This window comes from Leptidea sinapis, chromosome 19 (assembly GCF_905404315.1).
Source record: "Leptidea sinapis chromosome 19, ilLepSina1.1, whole genome shotgun sequence".
In the NCBI taxonomy this organism is placed as follows: Eukaryota; Metazoa; Arthropoda; class Insecta; order Lepidoptera; family Pieridae; genus Leptidea; species Leptidea sinapis.
Window position 1 is genome coordinate 8,312,338 of NC_066283.1, and position 20,800 is coordinate 8,333,137.

Genomic DNA, 20,800 nt, shown 5'->3' on the forward strand with positions numbered 1-20,800 from the left:
TCCATGTTTTAATTGTTATCCTCTTATTAACATGTATTTACACAAATATTTCCTTTATTGTATTGTTCTTTTTATGGAAGAGGAGGACAAACAAGCGTACGCGTAACCTGGTGTTATGTGGTCACCGCCGCGTACATTCTCTTGTAACGTCAGAGGAATCACAGGTGCGTTGCCAGTCTTTAAGAATGAAACTGAAACACCGCATAAGGAAGCTCATCCCACAGTTTTGTTCTACGTGGAAGAAAGTTCCTTGTAAGCCGCACCATGGAGGAACGCCATACATCAAGATGGTGGGGATGATATCCTAATTTGTGGCTTGTCGTGCGGCAGGAATCAAGTGAAACAGCTCTTCGGAACTTCGATCTTTTACTTCAGGCAATCATATAAAGTATTCAAATGTTATTAGCTATGAAGAGTCACGAATTTAGTTTCGAGCCAGTATTGGCTCCAGAGGATGCCTTGTACAGGTGAAACACGTGTCGAAATGATTAAAGACTTATCTTAGAGGAATCAGCACTCAAGAAAACTCATAATTATGTATTTCTATTAACTGTTAATTACAAAATACTTACAACGCATTTATTACTCGCACTCAGAATTTACTAACTTAAAACTTAGCTATTTTATAGTCCTTTGACAGATGAAATTATGCTGAGCACAAGCTAAGACAACCCAATGCAAATTTTAATTTCGCGTTTTATCACACTCAACTAAGTTTCACCACAATTGAGCTCGTCACCTTGAGACATTAGATGTTAAGTCTCATTTACCCAGTAATTTCAGTAGCTACAGCGCCCTTCAGACAGAAATACAGTAATGCTTACACATCACTTCTTCACGACAGAAATAGATGCCGTTGTGGTACCCATATTCTAGACGGCTTCCTGTGCAAAAGAGGCAACCCACTGATAAAAGTGGATAAAGGTAGTCTAAGGCATAAGTATCATAACATGCAGTGTTTTAATATAAAGACCTACATCAACATTAGATGCACCGTCCCCCAATATATATTCGGTTGATCAGACACATCATGTCGGAGCCTCAACAAGCCGGCATGCGGGATCGCGTTATTGCTTTTTTATTAGTTTTTTCAATAACCTCCCTTCGCAGTGTTTTTGCTGCGCGTGCGACGCCGTGGGATAGGTCGCGAACGTATTATGCTGGTATTAGAATATTACGCATTGTTTAGCAATTGACGCTGATATTTATAATATCTAAACGAGCAACCGGTCATGACTTTACGAAGATCTCATTAAAAAGGACACCATTGGAGTAGAAAATGCTAGAATAGAAATATATATTATTCACCATTGTGACAATAATATAGCAACAAAACTTGCTAAACAACAGTTCGTTAAAAACATCTTGCCAGTGGAGGCTCCAGTCCACGGGATGCCGGCTATATTATAGGTACTACAACGGAGCCTAGTTCTGCCATGAAGAAGTAATAAACATTATTGTTTAAATAAAACTTAGATCTCGTTTTCAGGGGGACCCAGTCCCCGTCTTCTGTCTTCTGAAAAGGTCTTGAAACGTCGGGTTAACTAAAATAAAAATGTAACTTTTACGCAAACATCTAATGTAAAACCGTTACAATTACACGCGTTTTAATTCTTTAAAAATGTTTTATTTAAATGTGTAACACTCGCGTTAGTCAAAGAAAATACTAAGCATTATTGTGTTTTAGTCTGAAGGGCGCCGTAGCTAGTAAAATTACTGGCTAAATGAGACAATATCATATGTCTATGGTGACGAGCGCAATTGTAGTGTCACTCAGAATTGTTGGGTTTCTCAAGTATCGTGAGCGGCACTGCAATGTAATGGCGTATCATATACCATCAGCTAAACGCCCTGCTGGTCTTGTCCCTTACTGTCATAAAAAAAACATGGTCATCAACGATCAACATCACCAACATCAACGATCTTTGCACTATTTCCATTCTGTGGCACTTGGCATCATTAATTAAGTTATTTAATATATTTTTACCAGATAAATATCTTTTAACAATTCTTTAATATTGATTTACACTTTTGTTTTGTATATTTTCTGGATCGTATTGTAAAATATACATCGTCAAACAAAAGACTTTCTAACTCGACTTCATTGCGGTATCTGCCGTGAAAGTATCACCAAAATCAATACAGCCATTTATATTTCTAATCGAATCATTCACAGTATTGTATTCAACATATGGGTGATTGTATTCGGCGAACGTGTCCGCAAAGTTCCAAAGGTCATGAGGGCTCTAAAACACATTTGCATTTCTGCATTAGCGTTTCCGGGGACTAGCTAAATTATCGTCAAAATTTAACGGTCGTGCGGTTTACCACCGACATTGAATATCATGAGAAACGGTTCGTCGACACATCTTATCTATACTCGTGATCACATTATTGTAATATTACATTACTGATAATGTATTTCTTTATGGAAAAGGAGGACAAACGAACGTACAGGCGCCTGGTGTTAAGTGATCACCGCCGCCCACATTCTCTTGTAACACCAGAGGAATCACAAGAGCGCCCCGGAAACACCGCACAAGCAAGCTCCTTCTACAGCTTTGTAGTACGTGGAAGAAAGTACCTTGAAAACCGCACTGTGGATGTATCATCAAGTGAAACAGCTCTTCGGAACTTCGATCTTTTCGAGTCACGAATTTAGTCTCGTGCCAGCATTGGCGAGTCAACACGTCCAGAAGATGCCTCGTGCAGGTGAAACTCGGGTCGAAATGATTAAAGACTTACTTTAGAGGAATCAACACTCAAGAAAACTCATAAAATTTTGATAATTATGGATTTATATTCACTATTAAATACAAAATCCAACGTATTTTTACTCCTCATAAAACTTCTCATTAGAGTTTATATGTCGTAATAGTACCTATTTACATAAATCTACACCATTTTGCTCTTACAATAATTACTGTCTGGTATACTTAGGTTGAGATCTATAAAGCGTACTAAGACTTTGCTCAGACTTTACTCATGTAAAACTTAGCTGAGTGTAAGCTTGGAATTCGGCGGCAGGAATCAGGTAAAACAGCTATTTGGAACACTACCCGTGCTAAAAGCGGGAGAAGACACACAAATAAATTTTATTTATTTATCTATTATTATAATTATATGATTAAAGGTTAAATTAGTGTTTTCTAAAGTGTTTGATTGCCAATAAACCTGCTGAAGTCCCTCGTCCAACCCCCATTAGATGTCTCCTCTCCCTAGTTTACACTCCTTTTGTAAATATTTTGTGTAAATATATTAAAATAAATAAGATTAAGTTGTAAATATCATTAAGTGCTTATATTAATAAATAATTGAAGTAATTCTATCTGTGTATGTCCTTTATAGTGTAATAGCATGTATATTATTTGTTTCAGATTTTATAAGAAAATAAAACTTTATGTAATCTTAACACCGATCATTACCGTTAAACTTGGAGACACATACTCATAGCTCGGTAGTCTACTATAACGTGATACTGGCAAATCTGTGGTGAATCTTCCACAGAAGCCACAGTAGGAAGAATAGAATAGAATAGAGTGGCATTGCAATTGCAATCGTCACTTTAAGACAAGATTTCACTTTAAGTCTCATTTGCCCAGTATAGCTACGGTGCCCTTTAATGCCCCTGCTTAAGGGCAGAATATGGCGCCGCTGTACTCCTACCAAGCCGGAATCCTGTGCAAAGAACAAAACAGAATATAGTTTAACGTATATAATACTTTTCAAATCCGAACTCACGGCTAAGAAAATTAACGCTAATGTTTTAAGGATCTTTATCAGATCCAGCCATATAGAGGAATAAATAAATTATTAAGGCGACACTAAATGCCAGCGACCTTGAGCGATATGAGTTCACGGCTGCCGGCCCGCCATCTATGTAACAAAGCCAATATTTTCAAAATTCTTGGGTGGAAAACAGTTTATATGCTTACAATCCTCGTTATTCACTACTAATCTGAATAAATGAATCTACACAAAAAAGTACAAGCTATAAGAATAACTTTTCTGAGAGAAGTACAAAAAAAACGTCACGCCATGCCAAAAAACTTGTTTAACTTCAAAGAAAAGTGGTAGTGCAAAATGGCTCGGCAGTGTTAACTATAACCAACAGCAAGCATTAGCAACCTACAAATAAGACTTAAGGATATGTGTAACAGGATTAAGTAGTGTTCATAGCTCGAAATGCTATACCACAAAACTTGTCTAAAAACACCATGTTTGCGTGTTTTCTGCTTACTCTTCGCCTGAAGGTGCCTCTCTCGTTTACTTATGAATAAAAAAACGTTTTAAAAATAATAATAAGCGTCAAAAAAGCAATTGTTTTAAATAGCAAACATTTAATGACAATAAAAATGACGGAATCTTTGTGTCAATTAGACAGTTGATAATACTTAGGTACAAGTGTATTATATGCGTTCACGGGGTACATGTAATAACATTCGATATTCATAAATCATAGTGTAAATATAATCTAACAAAATGTGAGAGTAAATCTGTTGAGTATACAAATTCGTCCATGCACGCAGGTACAGAGGAACGATGTTAGTTAATTATTTTCATAGATTTAATATTATTAATATTATTACAAACAAGACTTTCTAATGCATTGCCTTTGCATTGATATTATTCCCACCAGTGGAAGGCTCCTTTGCACAGGATGCCGGCTAGATTATAGGTACCACAACGGCGCCTAATTCTGCCGTGAAGCAGTAATGTGTAAGAATTACTGTGTTTCGGTCTGAACGTAGCTAGTGAAATTACTGGGCAAATGAGATTTAACATCTTATGCCTTAAAGTGACGAGTGCAGTTTTGGGCCGCTTAGAATATTTGGAGTTTTTCAAGAATCCTGAGCGGCACTGCATTGTAATGGGCAGGGCGTATCAATTACCATCAGCTGAACGTCCTGCTTGTCTCGTCCCTTATTTTCATTAAAAAAAAACTGTATTTATGTAGCTAGGAACTTATACTTAACATAGTGCAACTAAAAATTAACTTTGTTTACGAATTGGGCTCGAATCGATTTATCATTAGAGTAAATTGTTAAGTAAGTCATGCAGGTCTAGAGTTTACCTACTCATAGCTTGTTTTATATTCTGTAATGGACCGCCGTTGGCAGTAGCACTCGAATTTGTATTCACTTCGATTGGTTCCCACATAACCGTTAGAGTACGAAATTGATTGAATTGGTTTGGTACTTGTTATCGATATGCAAACGATACTCAAGTGCTCTACATGCCATTATTATAATATACTCTGTGTTCTAGCGATTTGATCCCAACTTATTCGTGTGAAAGTTTTAACATTCCAATATTATTTTGGTTAGATATTTTTTATTTTATTACTAATGTTGTTTGAAATTGTTAACTATTTCTATGGGTCTGGGCAAAATATGAGAATCAAGAAAAGACCCAAAGTTGTATATATTATTTAATATTTCTCGGAAAAAAGTTGCTCCAAAATTTAATTTAGTTAAATAAGAAAAACACCCATAACAATTTATTGTATTTTTAATACCTATTGCTACAAAACTATTAATTTAGCACTTGGATATAAATACACAGTATAGAAATGGATAAATTTATAGTTTAAATATTGTTGTCGAATCAAAAATCTATAATGAATTTGTAAATTCCCCTCGATTCTCTATACATTTGACATGTGAAACATTAATAATGGTATTAATAGAGTCTTCTACCATCATTATTAAATGAAGATTGACAATTTATCCGTCCAACAGGGCAACTAATATATCTCGACAGTATTTTTCGTTTTAGAGTTATAATGAATTATCAAGTTGAATACCTATACTGAATGTCAGCCGGATGTCACTATTAACAAAAAATATTGCACACAGCCTGTTCTATTTTTGAGTGCATTTCGCGCTATTTTGGCGTTCCCCACACAAGTAATGTGTCAATGACCCGGTTTCGCGTTTGTTCACGTAGAATTGGAAACTTTTGGGGCGCTCTATGATAAACTCGATTTAGACTGATTTTGGTATTTATGCGACTTTCAAATAAACAATGAAACATTACTAATTGCAAATTTGCTATTTATATAATCTGACACATTTAGGCATGTACAAAATATATATCTGTACTTATAATATGTATGTAGGTGTAGCATTAATATATATTTTGAGGTTAATTAGAAAGGTATTTATTACTTATCTGTATATTAAATATACATGTTATTTTTTATATTATGATATTAAACTTATGTCAAAAAATCTAGAGAAACAGTTATTAATATTTAAGTACTTACAATAAATATACAAATGTTATCAATGGTACAATTTGAATTCGCATTTTTAAGATTCATTATACATAATATCTAATAATATTGGTTCTAAATTATAATTAGAAAATAAAAGAATGTGGTCGTCTTGTTATAACTTTTCACCTTAGTGAAATAACAATAAGTTATCAGCCATTCTCTCTAAATAAAGTTAAGAAAGGGCATTTTAATTCGAAACTTATGATAATAAGGTAAAGAAACAAAATACATGCGGATGGCACGACGCGAAGTTCAACCTTAGCATACAAAGAGTCAGGGCGAGGCAACAGCTTTTTATGAGCCGAAATCAGCTTTAATCTATAGAGCACACTAGGATAGTGGTATGCGCGGGCGCAGACACACACACACGCCCGCACACACACTCGCACGAGCCGGTCGCCCTCCTCAGCGCGCTGCAATTCGACGTCGCGCCGTACGCCCGCTCCCTGTCCTCTCGCCCGCACGCAATTGCACTCCGAAGCGGTGCGTGCGTAAAAAGCGCACGCAGAGGCGCGGGGAAAGAGGACCGCGAGTGTTCGCTGGCTCGATGGCGATGGCGATGCAACCAACAGTCGCAGAGAACAGTCACCGCTAGTCGCTCACGAGAGCACGCCGCCCCCACAGGGCGTCCCACGACATTCGCGATCAACCCCTGTGTGCTGCGAACTTTGTTCAGTGCCAATACGAATTTTTTTACATGAAGTTTCAACCGACACTCCGCTTCTAGTGAAATCGGATATTCAATTCTAACAAGCAGGTGAGTGTTTTATATGACTTTTTACACACTTTCGCGCTTCCTGAAATTTTTTACATACCTAGTTTAATTTCTTCGGTGGTTTGACCTTAAAAGTAAGATTTATTTAATTTTTAATTTGCAATTAATTTTAATCACGTGTAAGAATATAAATTAAGACAATTTGTGGAATCGATAAGCATTGAAATTGGAAGGGGATACATTTAGTAGTCCCCCATTCGATTTACCTGAATAAAAGGTAAAAAGTCAATTTGGCAGCAATGAAGGGCTCTGAAGCCGTATGTAAATGGGGTAGGGCGGTGCAGTGTGGCTTGAATTGCGAGTTGGCTGGTGGCTAGTGGCTAGTTGCTCTGGCTACATCGCTACAGTTGTTCAGCGCCAGTTCGCACTGAACCATCGCTGGTGACGAGCGCGGATTGTTAGTTGTTACTCGCGAAGTGCGTGCGTGCACTCGCGGACTTGGCTCAAACGTAGTTACGAAACGGACTTTGCTATGTATCCCGCTTCTTCGTGTGATAGCGTTTTGCCAGGTACGTGTTAGTGTTGCCACTCGCGAATTAATTTATGTGATTATTTTATAATATTAACGATTGCTTGTTAGAATTTAAATAATATAATATTTTTTAATATGTTCAATATAGAGTTTTGTAGATATTTATTATTTGTGTTACACATTGATAAGAGATAAAATTTTAGCAGTAATATTTTTTATTAATTTATAATAAAATACCAGTACCTATGTATAGCTTTAAAATTATTCAAATTATTAAAATATAATGTAATATTTTAAAATATTCAAACTTAATGTTATAAAGAGGTAAAGTTTGTTTATAGTGTATGTTCTTAGTAGCTAATCACTGGTACTACTGAACCGATTATGATATTTCTTTCACCTGTAGAATTCTACATAATTCCTGAGTTATATTATGCTACAAGTATTTACAATTAATAAAACAATTACAATTAAAAGTATGGCACAATAAGTGGATAATCGAATTAAATATAAAATTTAATTAATCGGGAATTAAATAATAATTGTTATTAAAATTTACAAATAATTAGGTAATACTTAATCGAATTAAAACGGTGCGGACTGTGAGTGTGTGTAAATAAAATCTTATAAGAATATTGTCTTATATTCATTTATTTTTGTTCACAGAAGCTCAATTTCGAAAGATGGGGAGCAGTGAAGGTCAGCAAACGTTTTGTTTGAAATGGAATCACCACAAGACGAACCTCGTCGAGATCCTGGACGCGTTGATAAAGGTCGAGACGTACGTAGACTGCACGATTGTCGTCGACGACCAAGTCACCTTTAAGGCACACAGAGTAGTGCTCGCAGCCAACTCCCCTTACTTCCAGTCAATACTAGCAGACGTTCCCATGGATCACTGCAGTATTCTCTTTCCCGGTGTAAAAGAGTTTGAAATGCGCGCCCTATTGGAATATATGTATACAGGCGAAGTGAACGTCACGCAGGCGCATATTCCGAGAATTATGAAAGTAGCTGAGCAACTTGAAGTTAAGGGTTTGTTTGACATGACAGAGTTACGAAGAAGGCCCGGAAGCACGGAGAGAACGCCAGCGGCTTCGCCCCCGCGCGTCGTTCCTGCAGCGCCATCTAGTATCTCCCCGCCTGCACCGATCACTCGTTGGCCGCCGCCGCCAACCGCACCTCTACTGTCCGCAGCTTACGACTCGGCCGATATGAATCCGTTAAAACGTAAAAAACTCTCAAGTATGCTCGCTACTCGCGACACCCCTATCCTCAGAAACGTCCTCGCCCAGACCACTTCTGTAGACTCGTCACAACCTATATCGCTAGTATGTCACCCTATCAATCATAACGAATCCACTCGTCTGCATTCCAACGACTCCACGCACGAGCCTGAGAGAGCTGGCAGCCCGCAACGTCCGTTCGACTACCGTCCTCGCAGATTATCATCAAGGGCATCATCACCTCATTACAATCGTTCAGATCGGTCAGAAGATGCACATTCGCCATACACAGAACGTTCATTTGAAGAAGACACTCAGCGCAGTTTTCATCCCTCGTCACCTCCTACTAATTTCCAACAGGATGTTAGAGGTGGATTAGCCCCGTATGTGCCGCCTCAACAAAAGCCCGAATGGAAAAGATACAAGCAATACACACGATCGGATATTATGAGCGCTATCGAATGCGTTAGAAACGGTATGAGTGCTTTGCAAGCGTCTCGTAAATATGGCGTCCCATCCCGTACGTTGTACGACAAAGTAAAGAAACTGGGCATTACGACCAGTCGGCCAATGAGCCGTGGCGTGAAGAGGGAGCCTAATGGAGCCGCTTTCCCGTACGGATTAAGTGGCACAGGAGGTGATGATGGTAATCCAACTACCCCTCTTATCGACCCTTCGTTTCTGCAGCAGGCCTTAGAAGGTGCCACGAGAGATGGTGGTAGAGAGGCTCTTCATGCAATGGCTCTCGCTGCGGCCGCCCATGCTGCTCTCACTCCAAGGACACCACCAAGATCGTCACCGCATTCACCTCGTACCCCACCTCCTGATGAAGACCACGTTGAAGACCTATCAGTTTCAAGACGTCGCGACCATGACCCACCAGCGGGCGTGATCGTTCCGCCTCGTAACTTTGCTCTTGATTGCAGCAGTGAAAGAGATTGAGCACCACAAAGCTGATCTAATGTTCAACTTGACAAGACTGATGTAGACGTACAAAGTTAGAAATAAGACAGTTTATCGGTAGGGTACTGGTGGGATGCGTTGCGAGAGCCACGTAGACCTGGCGCGCCGGCCGGGCGGTTGCAATGGGCCCCGTGGCCATTCTTATCTTCTACCTCTTTCTATTCTATTTATTTCAGTTAGCTACAATGCCGGACAACGAAATAAAATTTCCGTTAGTTGGCATGGCTATATCTTGTGATTTTAAGTTTGATAATTTTCTTTTTTTTTGTTTTTTCTTTATTACATCTCTGTTGATATATATTGTAGTATAGTTTAGCTTTACCTAGTAACGTAGGTCACGTTGAGTGGTAACCGTTAAGGGATGTGGGCTACCTTGGCAGTGCCGGCCACATCAAAAAAGTACCTCTGGTAGGTCCGCCTCTACGAGTTATTGTGCAATTTATTTTCCGCGACTGTGATGTTTATAGACTGAAATGCCGCCATTACCTCACGCTCGCTAAATAATTAACTCTAGTCCACAGCCATCGCACGTTGCAAATCCGAATTCACCGTTTCAATATGGAAACCAAATAGTTTGGTCCCTGCGACTGTGACTCTCGTACAATATTACGTAGCGATGTTTTACGAAATACAAGTTTTAGCTAAGTTAAAATTTAGATAAAGTTATTGTTTGCAATATTAACATACTTCGTTCATTGTTATTTTAGAAATCCTCACGGTATCCTTAACATGTTAATTATATCTAATGTTAAGCTCTACGATTCATATTAGACTTTAAGAAATTCTTACTTGAGAATGCTCAATTCTTGTAGTTCAATATCTCTCGATAAGGCTTCTCGAAATGTCTTGTAAAAATTACTGTGGTCTTTGAGTATAATAGGGGTAGTAGATTAATGTAAAATGTAATCAAATCAAATCTTAACAGTTGCGATGTAATGCAAGTATATTTTATTTTTATTTCATGTTATTATAAGCTAAGAAGATGTTTTCAATTCAAGCCGCGTTTTAAAGTTATATTAAAATATTTGTTAACTCTACATTAAAATAAAATACCTATCGTTGTTTAAGTTATATTAACAATAATAATTAATTATTCATAATTTGAAGACTGATTTGTTACTTTAGTCTAGTTTGAAAATGCCATAGATACGGTGTAGCAAAGAGAATGTAATTATTAGTGTTTGCATAATTTTTAATTGGGGTGGTCACGTTTTGAGTGTGTAGATACACTGAATATATCACGATTTTGTGCCTTGTTTGTTGATATCGAGATGTATTGTGGACATTCCAGAAGATTCACTTTTATACTGATTAAATTATAATACACGATTTAAGCACTTACGTTAATTATTGTAATATTTAATAATAATTCGTATTTTAAATAATAAAATGTGAGTCAACATGAATATGTTTTAATAGTGCAACTGTGTTTTGTTTTATGATATATTAAGATTCCTAGTAATTATATAGTATACCTCACTATGTTAACTTTTATTACTTATGTGATTGTAAAAATATTGTGCCTGTCTAAGTTAAGATTGATGTTATAATGAACAATCAACATTTAGTTATCAAATTTAGTATCTACTTTTGTAGTTGGTTATGTATCAAGTCAATCGACTGTAGTTTAAATTAAAAAGTTTTTTTTTATGTCGTACCTTCATAATATATACTTAGTAAGAACTTTATCTATATTTACAAATAATATAATGTTACAAATACAAAATAAACGTTTAAACGAGAAACTTATTTTATTTAATATCTAATATACTTAACCTATAATATAGATATCTTCACAACACATAACAACTCCACACTGAGGTATAAGAAGTACCGTACATTTTTTTAAATTATTTTAGGCTATTTTTGCTTAAACCGATAACACATCTCATTCAAATATTTATATTCTCTCACACGAATAACATTCGAGTTTGTCTCGCCTCTATATTATATTTTTGAAATGAAAACTTCTTTACCCACTATGGGCACTTTTTGGTAGGGGAAAACCTTATGGGTTCGTGTCACCGAAATGCTTATAGCAGTATATCTGTAGCTATAGAGGTGAAGTATTACATTAGTGTGTATATCTTATAACTGAAATTGATAGGATTAAGTGAAAAGTTCAATTTAATATATAAAGTGCACTGTTGAAATAATGGTTTTGTTTGATTAATATATTTTTGAAAAAAAAAATAATTTTAACAAAAAAACAACCGCCTTCAAAAACACTATTCCAAAACAATAGATATAATGTGCACTAAAAAGTATAAAAATAATTGCGTATTTTTATACAATCTAATTAATTAATGTTATTCTAGTTACGATTATTGTTATTTTTGGAATCGGTGTCGGGTGAAACAAAAAAAAACCGACGAATTGAGAAACTCCTCCTTTTTTGAAGTCGGTTAATAAGTTTTAAAAATAAACTGAATACTGAAAGATCTAAATTTTGACTTCAATCGGCAGTCTCTACAACCGCCAATTTTTTTCTTCACTTGGCAATAATTACTATGAATAGCATAGTTACCTAATGTTATGATAAGGAAAGTACGAGTCTTCTGATGGTAAGTACTTACCGCCATCTATATTCACTCTCTTGTCACCACAACACCAGAGGACTTGTAATAACAGAACCGTTGCCACCCTTGTAGCCCAAACACACAAACCGATTGGGTCTGATCGAACTTTAGGATGCGGTCCGGTAGCGGATCATATTCGATGTTTTTTTTAGAGAAAATAAGGGTCGAGACGAGCAAGACGTTCAGATGATGGTAATTGATACGCCCTGCCCATTACAGTGCAGTGTCGCTTAGGATTCTTGAAATATCCAAAAATTCTGAGCGGCACTACAACTGCGATCATCACCTCGAGACATGAGATGTCGAGTCTTATTTGCCCAGTAATTTTACTAGCTATGGCACCCTTCGGACCGAAACACAGTAATTCTTACACATTACTGCTTCACGGCAGAAATAGGCACCGTTGTGGTACCCATAATCTAGCCGGCATCCTGTGCAAAGGAGCCTATCACTGGTAGAATGTGCATTGTACAAAATTATTATTACCAGATATAATAGTTTGACTAATAATTTTGTGCAAAGAACAATGCTACATACCATCCAACATGGACCGCTACAGGACCTCGTTCGATGGTTCAATCGTACCAAATTCGATCATATATGCTACGTATATCGTATCGTCCTGAAACCCCCCGCGAGGAACTTTTATTCCATAGTTTGGTTGGAATCCTGCTATCGCAAACTCTGCTTCACATTTTTAAAATTAAATCTTATATATAAAATTCTCATGTCGCGGTGTTTGTTACCAAACTCCTCCGCAACGGCCGACTTTTCATACCCCTAAATGATACGTGGTAAGGTGACTTGAAGGTGAAGGTGTAATAAGGTGGACCCACCACTTAATATTTTATTTTTCGACAAATATTTTTATTTTATTATGATTCAAGATGATCAACCCCTGTTTTTGTATCGCGATTTTCATATTATTCTGTATCGTTCACAGATCTGCAATAGGGTTGTGAGACGGCTATCGAAAATAATAATTATTGTAGTAGGTACGATAAAATTAATATACGATATATTTGGGAGAACTGAGAATCGATCGTCAACTATTTTTTATATCCCAAAAATTTTACATAATTCAATTTTATTTTGTCACTTTATATGGCAATAGAATGTTTGCTGGGTCAGTTAGATTATTTTATATTTTTACAGTTATGTATATAGCTGCTACTATCTTGCCCCAAACAAGGCATAGGCTAGACAAACTACGCTAGCATACCTACTTATTTACACCCATGACTCGGAAACAAACATCCATCAATCATCAAATAAATGCTTGCACCTACTGGGATTTGAACCCGGGATCTAATAATACCTTTATTTATTTACAGTGTCTGATGAAACTGTAAATGTTGATTTGAGTTTCTTGCCACTTCTTCTCATTAGCTCAACAAAAAAAGCTTTTACATTCATAAGTGTCAATTCCTTGACCTCGATGAATAAAGTGATTTTAATTTGATTTGGAAAAGAGGTTCTTTGAAAATCTCTCTGTAGAGGATTGACAAATTTCCAGATCGTGATGTGGCAGATGATTTAATGAATTTGGCAGCCGGATACAGGTCAAACAGCTCTTCAAACACTCCCCGTGGTAAATGTGATAGTAGACACACAAAGAAGCGACGTCTCTACGCGATGCCAAACAATTATACCACTAACGAAGTAGGTACCGGCTGGATCACCGATGTTTCGAGTAGCTCTGCCATCACCGAAGATAAGTTTTATCCTAATATAATGCTTTATTTAAATTATTTGATTTTTAACAGAAAAAACAGTTGTTGTAGGCAATAACCAAGAAAAAAAATAACGCCTGAAAATTAAACATAGCAATGTATTTAGGGACTTATTTTGCTTGAAATATTTTAAGCAAACTATATTAGTTTTAGGTAAAGTGTGAAACACGATCCTCATAAAATCGGAGAAAAAACTAGGTAATTTATGTTTCTACTAATAATTGTGAGGACACTTCGCATGAGGCCGATTGCCGAAAAGGACCGTTCGAGTAATTTATAGTCTTGGAGGCAAACATATTAACAGTGCCATGTTAATGCATATTTGATAAGCAAGTGCTGACCCAGCAAACGTTGTTTTACTATATATATTAAGTCAGAGGCGTGCATATCATATAGGCAATTAGTCAGTGCCTACCTCGTTATGAACCTAAATAAATAAAGTGTTAAAATTAATTTAGTTTAATTTGGTCCGTTATTTTATAACCAAACTTCTATTGAACCCCAAGTTATAAATTTTACTAAATACCTACAGTAAGCAATCTTCAGGCTTAACTACAACAAGTAAGATCTACAGTGCCTACCTTGCTAGAAAACCAATGCACGCCCCTGTATTTAGTACCCCACGCCCGTTCATCTAGAATCTAGATGGTTGACTGAATAATTGCGAATTTATAATATGTATTTCTAAGTGAAAAATATAGGTTCCGGATCAGTAATCACCAACTAATTATATTAAAATACCTTTTCCAAAACACACTGTATCTTATGGCATAAGTAATAGTTATTCGCATGGATTCAGTAGTTAACGCAGTAAAACCGATAAAAAATTATTTGTCTATTCCATCAATACTGGATGACAAGAAGATTAGAGATGGAAATTATACTGTCTGACCTGACTTAGAACATTTCGAGAAATACGAGAATCCTGATATTGAACCAGTACCTTACACTTCGTCCAACTTATAACAATATAAAAAAGTGTCACAAAAATTCGAATAGGAGTTCTTTTTTTATAAGAGAGGGCAAACGAACAAAAGTCTCATGTGATGGAACAGCAAAAAACGCGGCACAACCACGTGTTTTGCTGTCGGACGTCAAAATTATGCAGATGGAATTTTGACGTAATGTCTGTGGTGGAATTCGACTGCTGATATCAACCCAAGCACCTTCTCTGAGCACTCCCCGTGATATCTTCGCAGTGCGCTCTAGCGCTTTCTAATTCGCATCTTCTAAGATGTAGTGAACCACATCGCGTTTTAGACTACTGATACCTGTTGTTCAAAAATATTTTGTGTCGAATTCATCCACGACATCGATTTTTTTTTGTATCACAGCAACATGTAGCAGCCATAAAGAAAAATGCAAAAATTTATTTATTAGAGTTTAAGTAGTATGTATTATTGATTACTATGGTGTAATAAAACAGTAGTAATAATTAGTGTTTTTTTTTTATGAAAATAGGGGACGAGATGAGCAGGACATTCAGCTGATGGTAATTGATACGCCCTGTCCATTACAATGCAGTGCCGCCCGGGATTCTTGAAAACCCTAACAATTCTGAGCGGCACTACAATTGTGCTCGTCACCTTGAGATGTAAGACGTTAAGTTTCATTTGCCCAGTAATTTCACTAGCTACGGCGCCCTTCAAACCGAAACACAATAATGTTAACACATTACTGCTTCACGGCAGAAATAGGCGCCGTTGTGGTACCCATTATCTAGCCGGCATCCTGTGCAAAGAAGCCTCCCACTGGTAGTGTGTTGTTTTTATCCACGGAATCTTAATATTTGAAAAAAAACAAGACTTCTTCCAACGAAGGCCGAACGCGGTAATAAAATTGTGACTGCTACCCACTTGAGTACTAGTTTCTGATAGGCACAAAAGACAGCACGAGTCTTACAATCAAATCACACCCGCTAGATCATATTGCGAACGTGAGCAGTAGAAAATGATACAGTATCTCTCACCATTGCTGTAGGCACTACTTTTGCTAAGCGCCAGTTCAGGTGCCAGTCTAGTCTACTTATATAATAAAATGGAAGGCGTCCTAAAAATATATACTATGCCATTACATACGCGTAAGAAAGCCTTAGATAGTTATAGGTTTGGATGTTAAATTGGATGGTCTTTTGATTGACATGACAAGCAAATGCACGCACACAGACTTATAATAATAATAATAATAATAATAATAATAAATCATTTATTTCAGAGCAAGTCCATATTACAAAATAAAATTACAAATAAGTGAAGTTTAAAACATAAGATATAAAATATAAAACAAAAGTGTACAATTAAAAATAATAAAAATACACACGGTCATTTTTGGTTCTCGCTGTGGTACACGGACAACCAATGCCTGAAGAAATGATTATCCGGGCAATCACCGATGGTTCGAAGGATACGATTCTGAGCGCCGCGCAGACGACTCCAGAACGACTCGATGCGGAGACGCATTATCGCAAAAAAATCGGCAACTCATGTCTCAGCGAACATGCCCGATGCGCTACAGTAGGGAGGTTTTTTATATGATGACCAAAGTTGACAGGTGTAAAAATTTTGACAAAAAGTTGTAAACAAAGTAAGTTTAACCTGATCATTACATTTGGCGAACCTCCGCGCGAGCATGTTGCACCGTACCGACAGGGCTCGCCTTTCGCACTCTATGTCCTGGTCGTCCTTCAAATCATCGGTAAGTATGTGCCCCAGGTATTTAAAGGACCCTACAACTGGCGTGCCATCTAAACAAACTTCGGGTACCCTCTTCGGGCCTCTTTTCCATTTAAATATCACCATTTCTGTCTTCTTGGTGTTGTATTTAAGACCATGTGATTCAGCATATTTAAAACATACACCAAAAAGTTTTCGGAGACCCCTGATCGATGGACTGAGGAGGACCATATCGTCAGCGTAATTCAGGTTATTTACACACAAATCCCCGATATAAAGGAGAGGTCAACCCCCCCTGCCGCACACCGCAAGCTAGCCTATAATCACTAGAGGGCGTGTCGGCCCATCTAACATTGTTAATTTGGTTCTCGTACCAGTACCGCAACAGATCCACAATACTGCCATCAACATCCGTTTTAGCAAGTTTCGACCAAAGTAAATCATAGTTTACAAGATCGAAAGCGCGGCTAAGATCTAGGAAACATGCATATACAGAGGTTTCTTGAGCAACGTAATAATAATTAACGGTATGCTTCAAGCTAAATATTGCGGAATCCGTCCCGAGACCAGTACGAAAACCAAATTGAGCATCATCTATCTCGATCTCCCTTACCAGTGCGGGTTGTAGCAGTCTCTCGAGTATCTTACCAATATTTCCAAGTGAAATCGGGCGTTAATTATTTAATTTAGATAAATCACCAGTTTTATTTTTAGGGACTGGAACCACCACTGTTCTCATAAGGTTGCATGGCAGGTATCCATATTTTAGGCATGCATTAAAGAGTTCGGAAAGAACTCTAAATATTTCAACACCCGTACACTGTATATGTTCGATACTGAGGTGGTCGAAGCCAGGTGACATTCCCCGCTTCCTTTGACGCACTACAGTCGCGACGTCGTCGTCAGGTGAAAAGTAGGAGGTATATGAACAGCTCCGTCGGTGGCTGCCTCAGTCACAGACAAAGCAGTGTGGGTGAGAGCTGATGGCTCAACCTTGAAATGCTTAGAGAACAGGTCTGCAATATCCTTCCGATTTTCCAAATTTTCAACTGTAATTGGCGCACTAGATTTACCATTTACAACTTTAGTATCTTTCCAAAATTTTACAAAATTTTTATTCTTTCTGCTTTCGACTAAATATCATTTTAATAGATTTTTCGTTATCCTGACACCACCTTAACTTTTTCTTAAAAATTTTACGGCTATTGCACATTCTTTCAATTATAAAACCGGTTCTAGGCTAACCGTTATTAAGCCAACACGTGAAGTCTTGGCGAGCTTTTGCATGACTTTGTTGAACGTGGTAGTTCCAGCCCACTACTTTTTCGTTTTTATGACGACCACAGCGAGTACCACTAGTTAAAATGGATGCAGTGTAAAGTACATTTATAATTTTAGCATAAAAAGTGTCAATAGACGTAATAAAACATATATCACTAGATAAATTATCACAGTTCTCATTTTCAGTTTATATATTCGAGTTGTTATTTCAATAGTGTTTACTAGTAACACTTTATTTTATTTTGTGAGTGCTAAGTTAAAAAGGCTTGCCTCCGGGCATAAAATAAAGCTACGAAAAAAAGTTCTATCAATGTCAAATGTAAAAAATGTACCAACAAATTGCATGAAGATGGCTCGGCATTCGCATTTTGCATTGACATTTGAATTTTGATTTGAAATTAGAATGACGCAATATCGCACCACTACAACGGCGCCTTGCTATTGGCTCAGAAGTCAGAATTCGAATGTCAAAGTATGGAAGTAAACAGTGTGAGTGTGTAAACTTACTAGTGGAAAAATATGAAAAATAAATAATTTTACTATCAAAATGGATACTGACGAACCATTACTTAGTAATGACGTATTTAATGTTAATGATATAAATGAAATAGAAGGTAAGTATTATAAATTTCACAAGAAATATTTACATTTCATATTGTGTTTTTACTGTGTGTTTTGTTATTATTTTTAGATTTTCTTAGTGGATGTGATGGAGACTTTATGGTAAAACTCGAAGAGGAACTGGCTTTGATTGATAATGATATTATAGACATTGATAAGACATGTAAAGCAGAGCTTAAAACCTCACCACAGTCTTCGCCATACTATAGTAATTCGAATTCAGGAAATCCCTTAGTGTCTCAATATTCGCAGAATACTAAAGTTCCAGTGCAAACATCACAACCAAAAAGTAGTCCTATCCTAGGAGTGTATGGGAGGGAGGAATCATATAATTTGCCTAACACTAATAAAACTCCAGTATCTGAACCACAATGTGTGACAAAAACGCATACACAAAGTCCAATGTTTGTCCAGCAAGTTGTTCAAAGCCCTGTTTATTTAAATTTGAGCCATGGTTTACAACATTTCCAGGACGGGAGAGTATCTCTCGTCCAAATAGAGGGAGCACAACAGCTTAACCAAAATGCAAAACCACGGACAGCACAGCCATTGTTAGTTCCAAACAATACTAAAAATATGACACCTGTAATCATTAACAATGCAGAGTCACACTTTTCTCCAGTGATATTACAGTCAAATCAAACATTGATGTATTCCAGTGCCCCAACAATACAAGGTAAAGTTATTCTTTATTAATTAAAACAATAATTTTAGTATACTAATTTTACTTCAACATCACAGACAACATTATCCAAATATGTAACATTATTGAAAAAAAATTGATAATTTATTACATAATTATGATACATTTTGTGTGAATGTTATGTAAAATAAATTAATTATTCTTAATTTTACTATGCATCCACAGCTGCCGGCTGAAAAAAAAGGAATACTAGGAAATTTTTGTTTCTCCCATTCGCTTGATTTGAGATTTGAAAGATTGACTTCAAGAATAATTCCAAAGGATTATATATTAGAAGTTAATTATATTTTATACTTATTATTAGGATTTCACCTTGTTAGGTTAATTATAGTATAACAAACATTAAGGATAACAGAAAATCTATTGCTATATATACTACTGAGGCTACTCTATCTTCTGGCTATCTATAAGCAGGCTGGTATCTCATAAACTGAAATAGCTGAATTTATGTACTGAGTTTGTTATTTAAATATAATATACTAGCTGCTCCGACAGATGTTGTTCTGTGTATAATAAAATACTGTTTCATAGGAATTTACCAATAATATTTCAAAACATCAATAATTATTTCGTAAAAAATGCTCCCTGTTGTTATAGTAAAATTGTTTCACAAAGGAACGGTCAAACCATGCATCACTAAATTCTCTTATAGAAAATATGTCCGTACAAAACAAATTTTGGAAATAAAAATAATTATGGATCCCTAATTGCAATAAAAACTATCCTATCTCTCAAGTTGGACACACCTGCACTCCATGGGAATTACTTCCCATTAAAATCCGTTCATTAGTTTAGTGAGTCCATCGAGGACAAACAACATGTGACATAATTTATTTATATTAAGATTGTTGCCATAGCAGAAATGAAAAGTGTGCTAGCAGTGTGCAATAGAGTATGGACTATAGCAATGACATATTATTAAGTGATCTCTATATATTAGTTTGGCCTTCTATAAGAAATAGACAGTGAATTACAATACGCATACCATGCAAAAATTTGTTTCTTGTTTAAAAGTTGTCTCAACATTACATCTTGTGCATGATATGGAACCCATCTGTGTGTCAGTTTCACTTACACTGACTGTTTTTACAAGTTCAATAGTCGAGTGGAAAATGTTTCAGCTGTTGGAACTTCGGTTTGCAGGATTCATATGTGTTTTGTTTATGCAGCTAGTATTACTCATACTTATACTGTGTCAATATATCAAGTCACTCTTTCACTATCATTGTCAGTTGAAGGGGAAGGTCAAATTGGCCCAAAAAAGCTTGGTGTAATGATAATAACTAATGTATAGTGTGAAACAATACTTCACTTGAAGCCAACGTCTGCCGAGCATTCCACAAACACTTGTTTTGCAAGGAACTTGTTAGCTCGCACAGCCAATTTGTGGTATCAATTACCACAAATTGGCTGTGCGAGCCTGTGGTGTCAATTAAGTGGGCTGTAATTTTCTAGAACCGGTATAACTCAGGAACAATCAAGCATAGAGCATACA

At 36.5% G+C, this 20,800-nt stretch overlaps 2 protein-coding genes across 2 annotated transcripts in view; both read left to right on the forward strand.

Moving 5' to 3' along the window:
- The first annotated feature begins 6,968 nt into the window (after positions 1-6,968).
- Positions 6,969-9,695, forward strand: LOC126969770 (protein tramtrack, alpha isoform). The gene is made up of 2 exons (XM_050815331.1): positions 6,969-7,037; positions 8,194-9,695. Exon 2 carries the CDS (start codon positions 8,211-8,213, stop codon positions 9,693-9,695), a length of 1,485 nt encoding a protein of 494 aa, XP_050671288.1. The 5' UTR covers positions 6,969-7,037; positions 8,194-8,210.
- Positions 9,696-18,360: 8,665 nt separating this feature from the next.
- Positions 18,361-20,800, forward strand: part of LOC126969763 (sterol regulatory element-binding protein 1) — a 28,959-nt gene continuing 26,519 nt past the window's right edge. The window contains exons 1-2 of the mRNA XM_050815322.1: positions 18,361-18,595; positions 18,673-19,278. Of these exons, the coding sequence (XP_050671279.1) occupies positions 18,529-18,595; positions 18,673-19,278 (673 nt within the window). The 5' untranslated portion in view covers positions 18,361-18,528. The remainder of the gene's footprint in view (positions 18,596-18,672; positions 19,279-20,800) is intronic.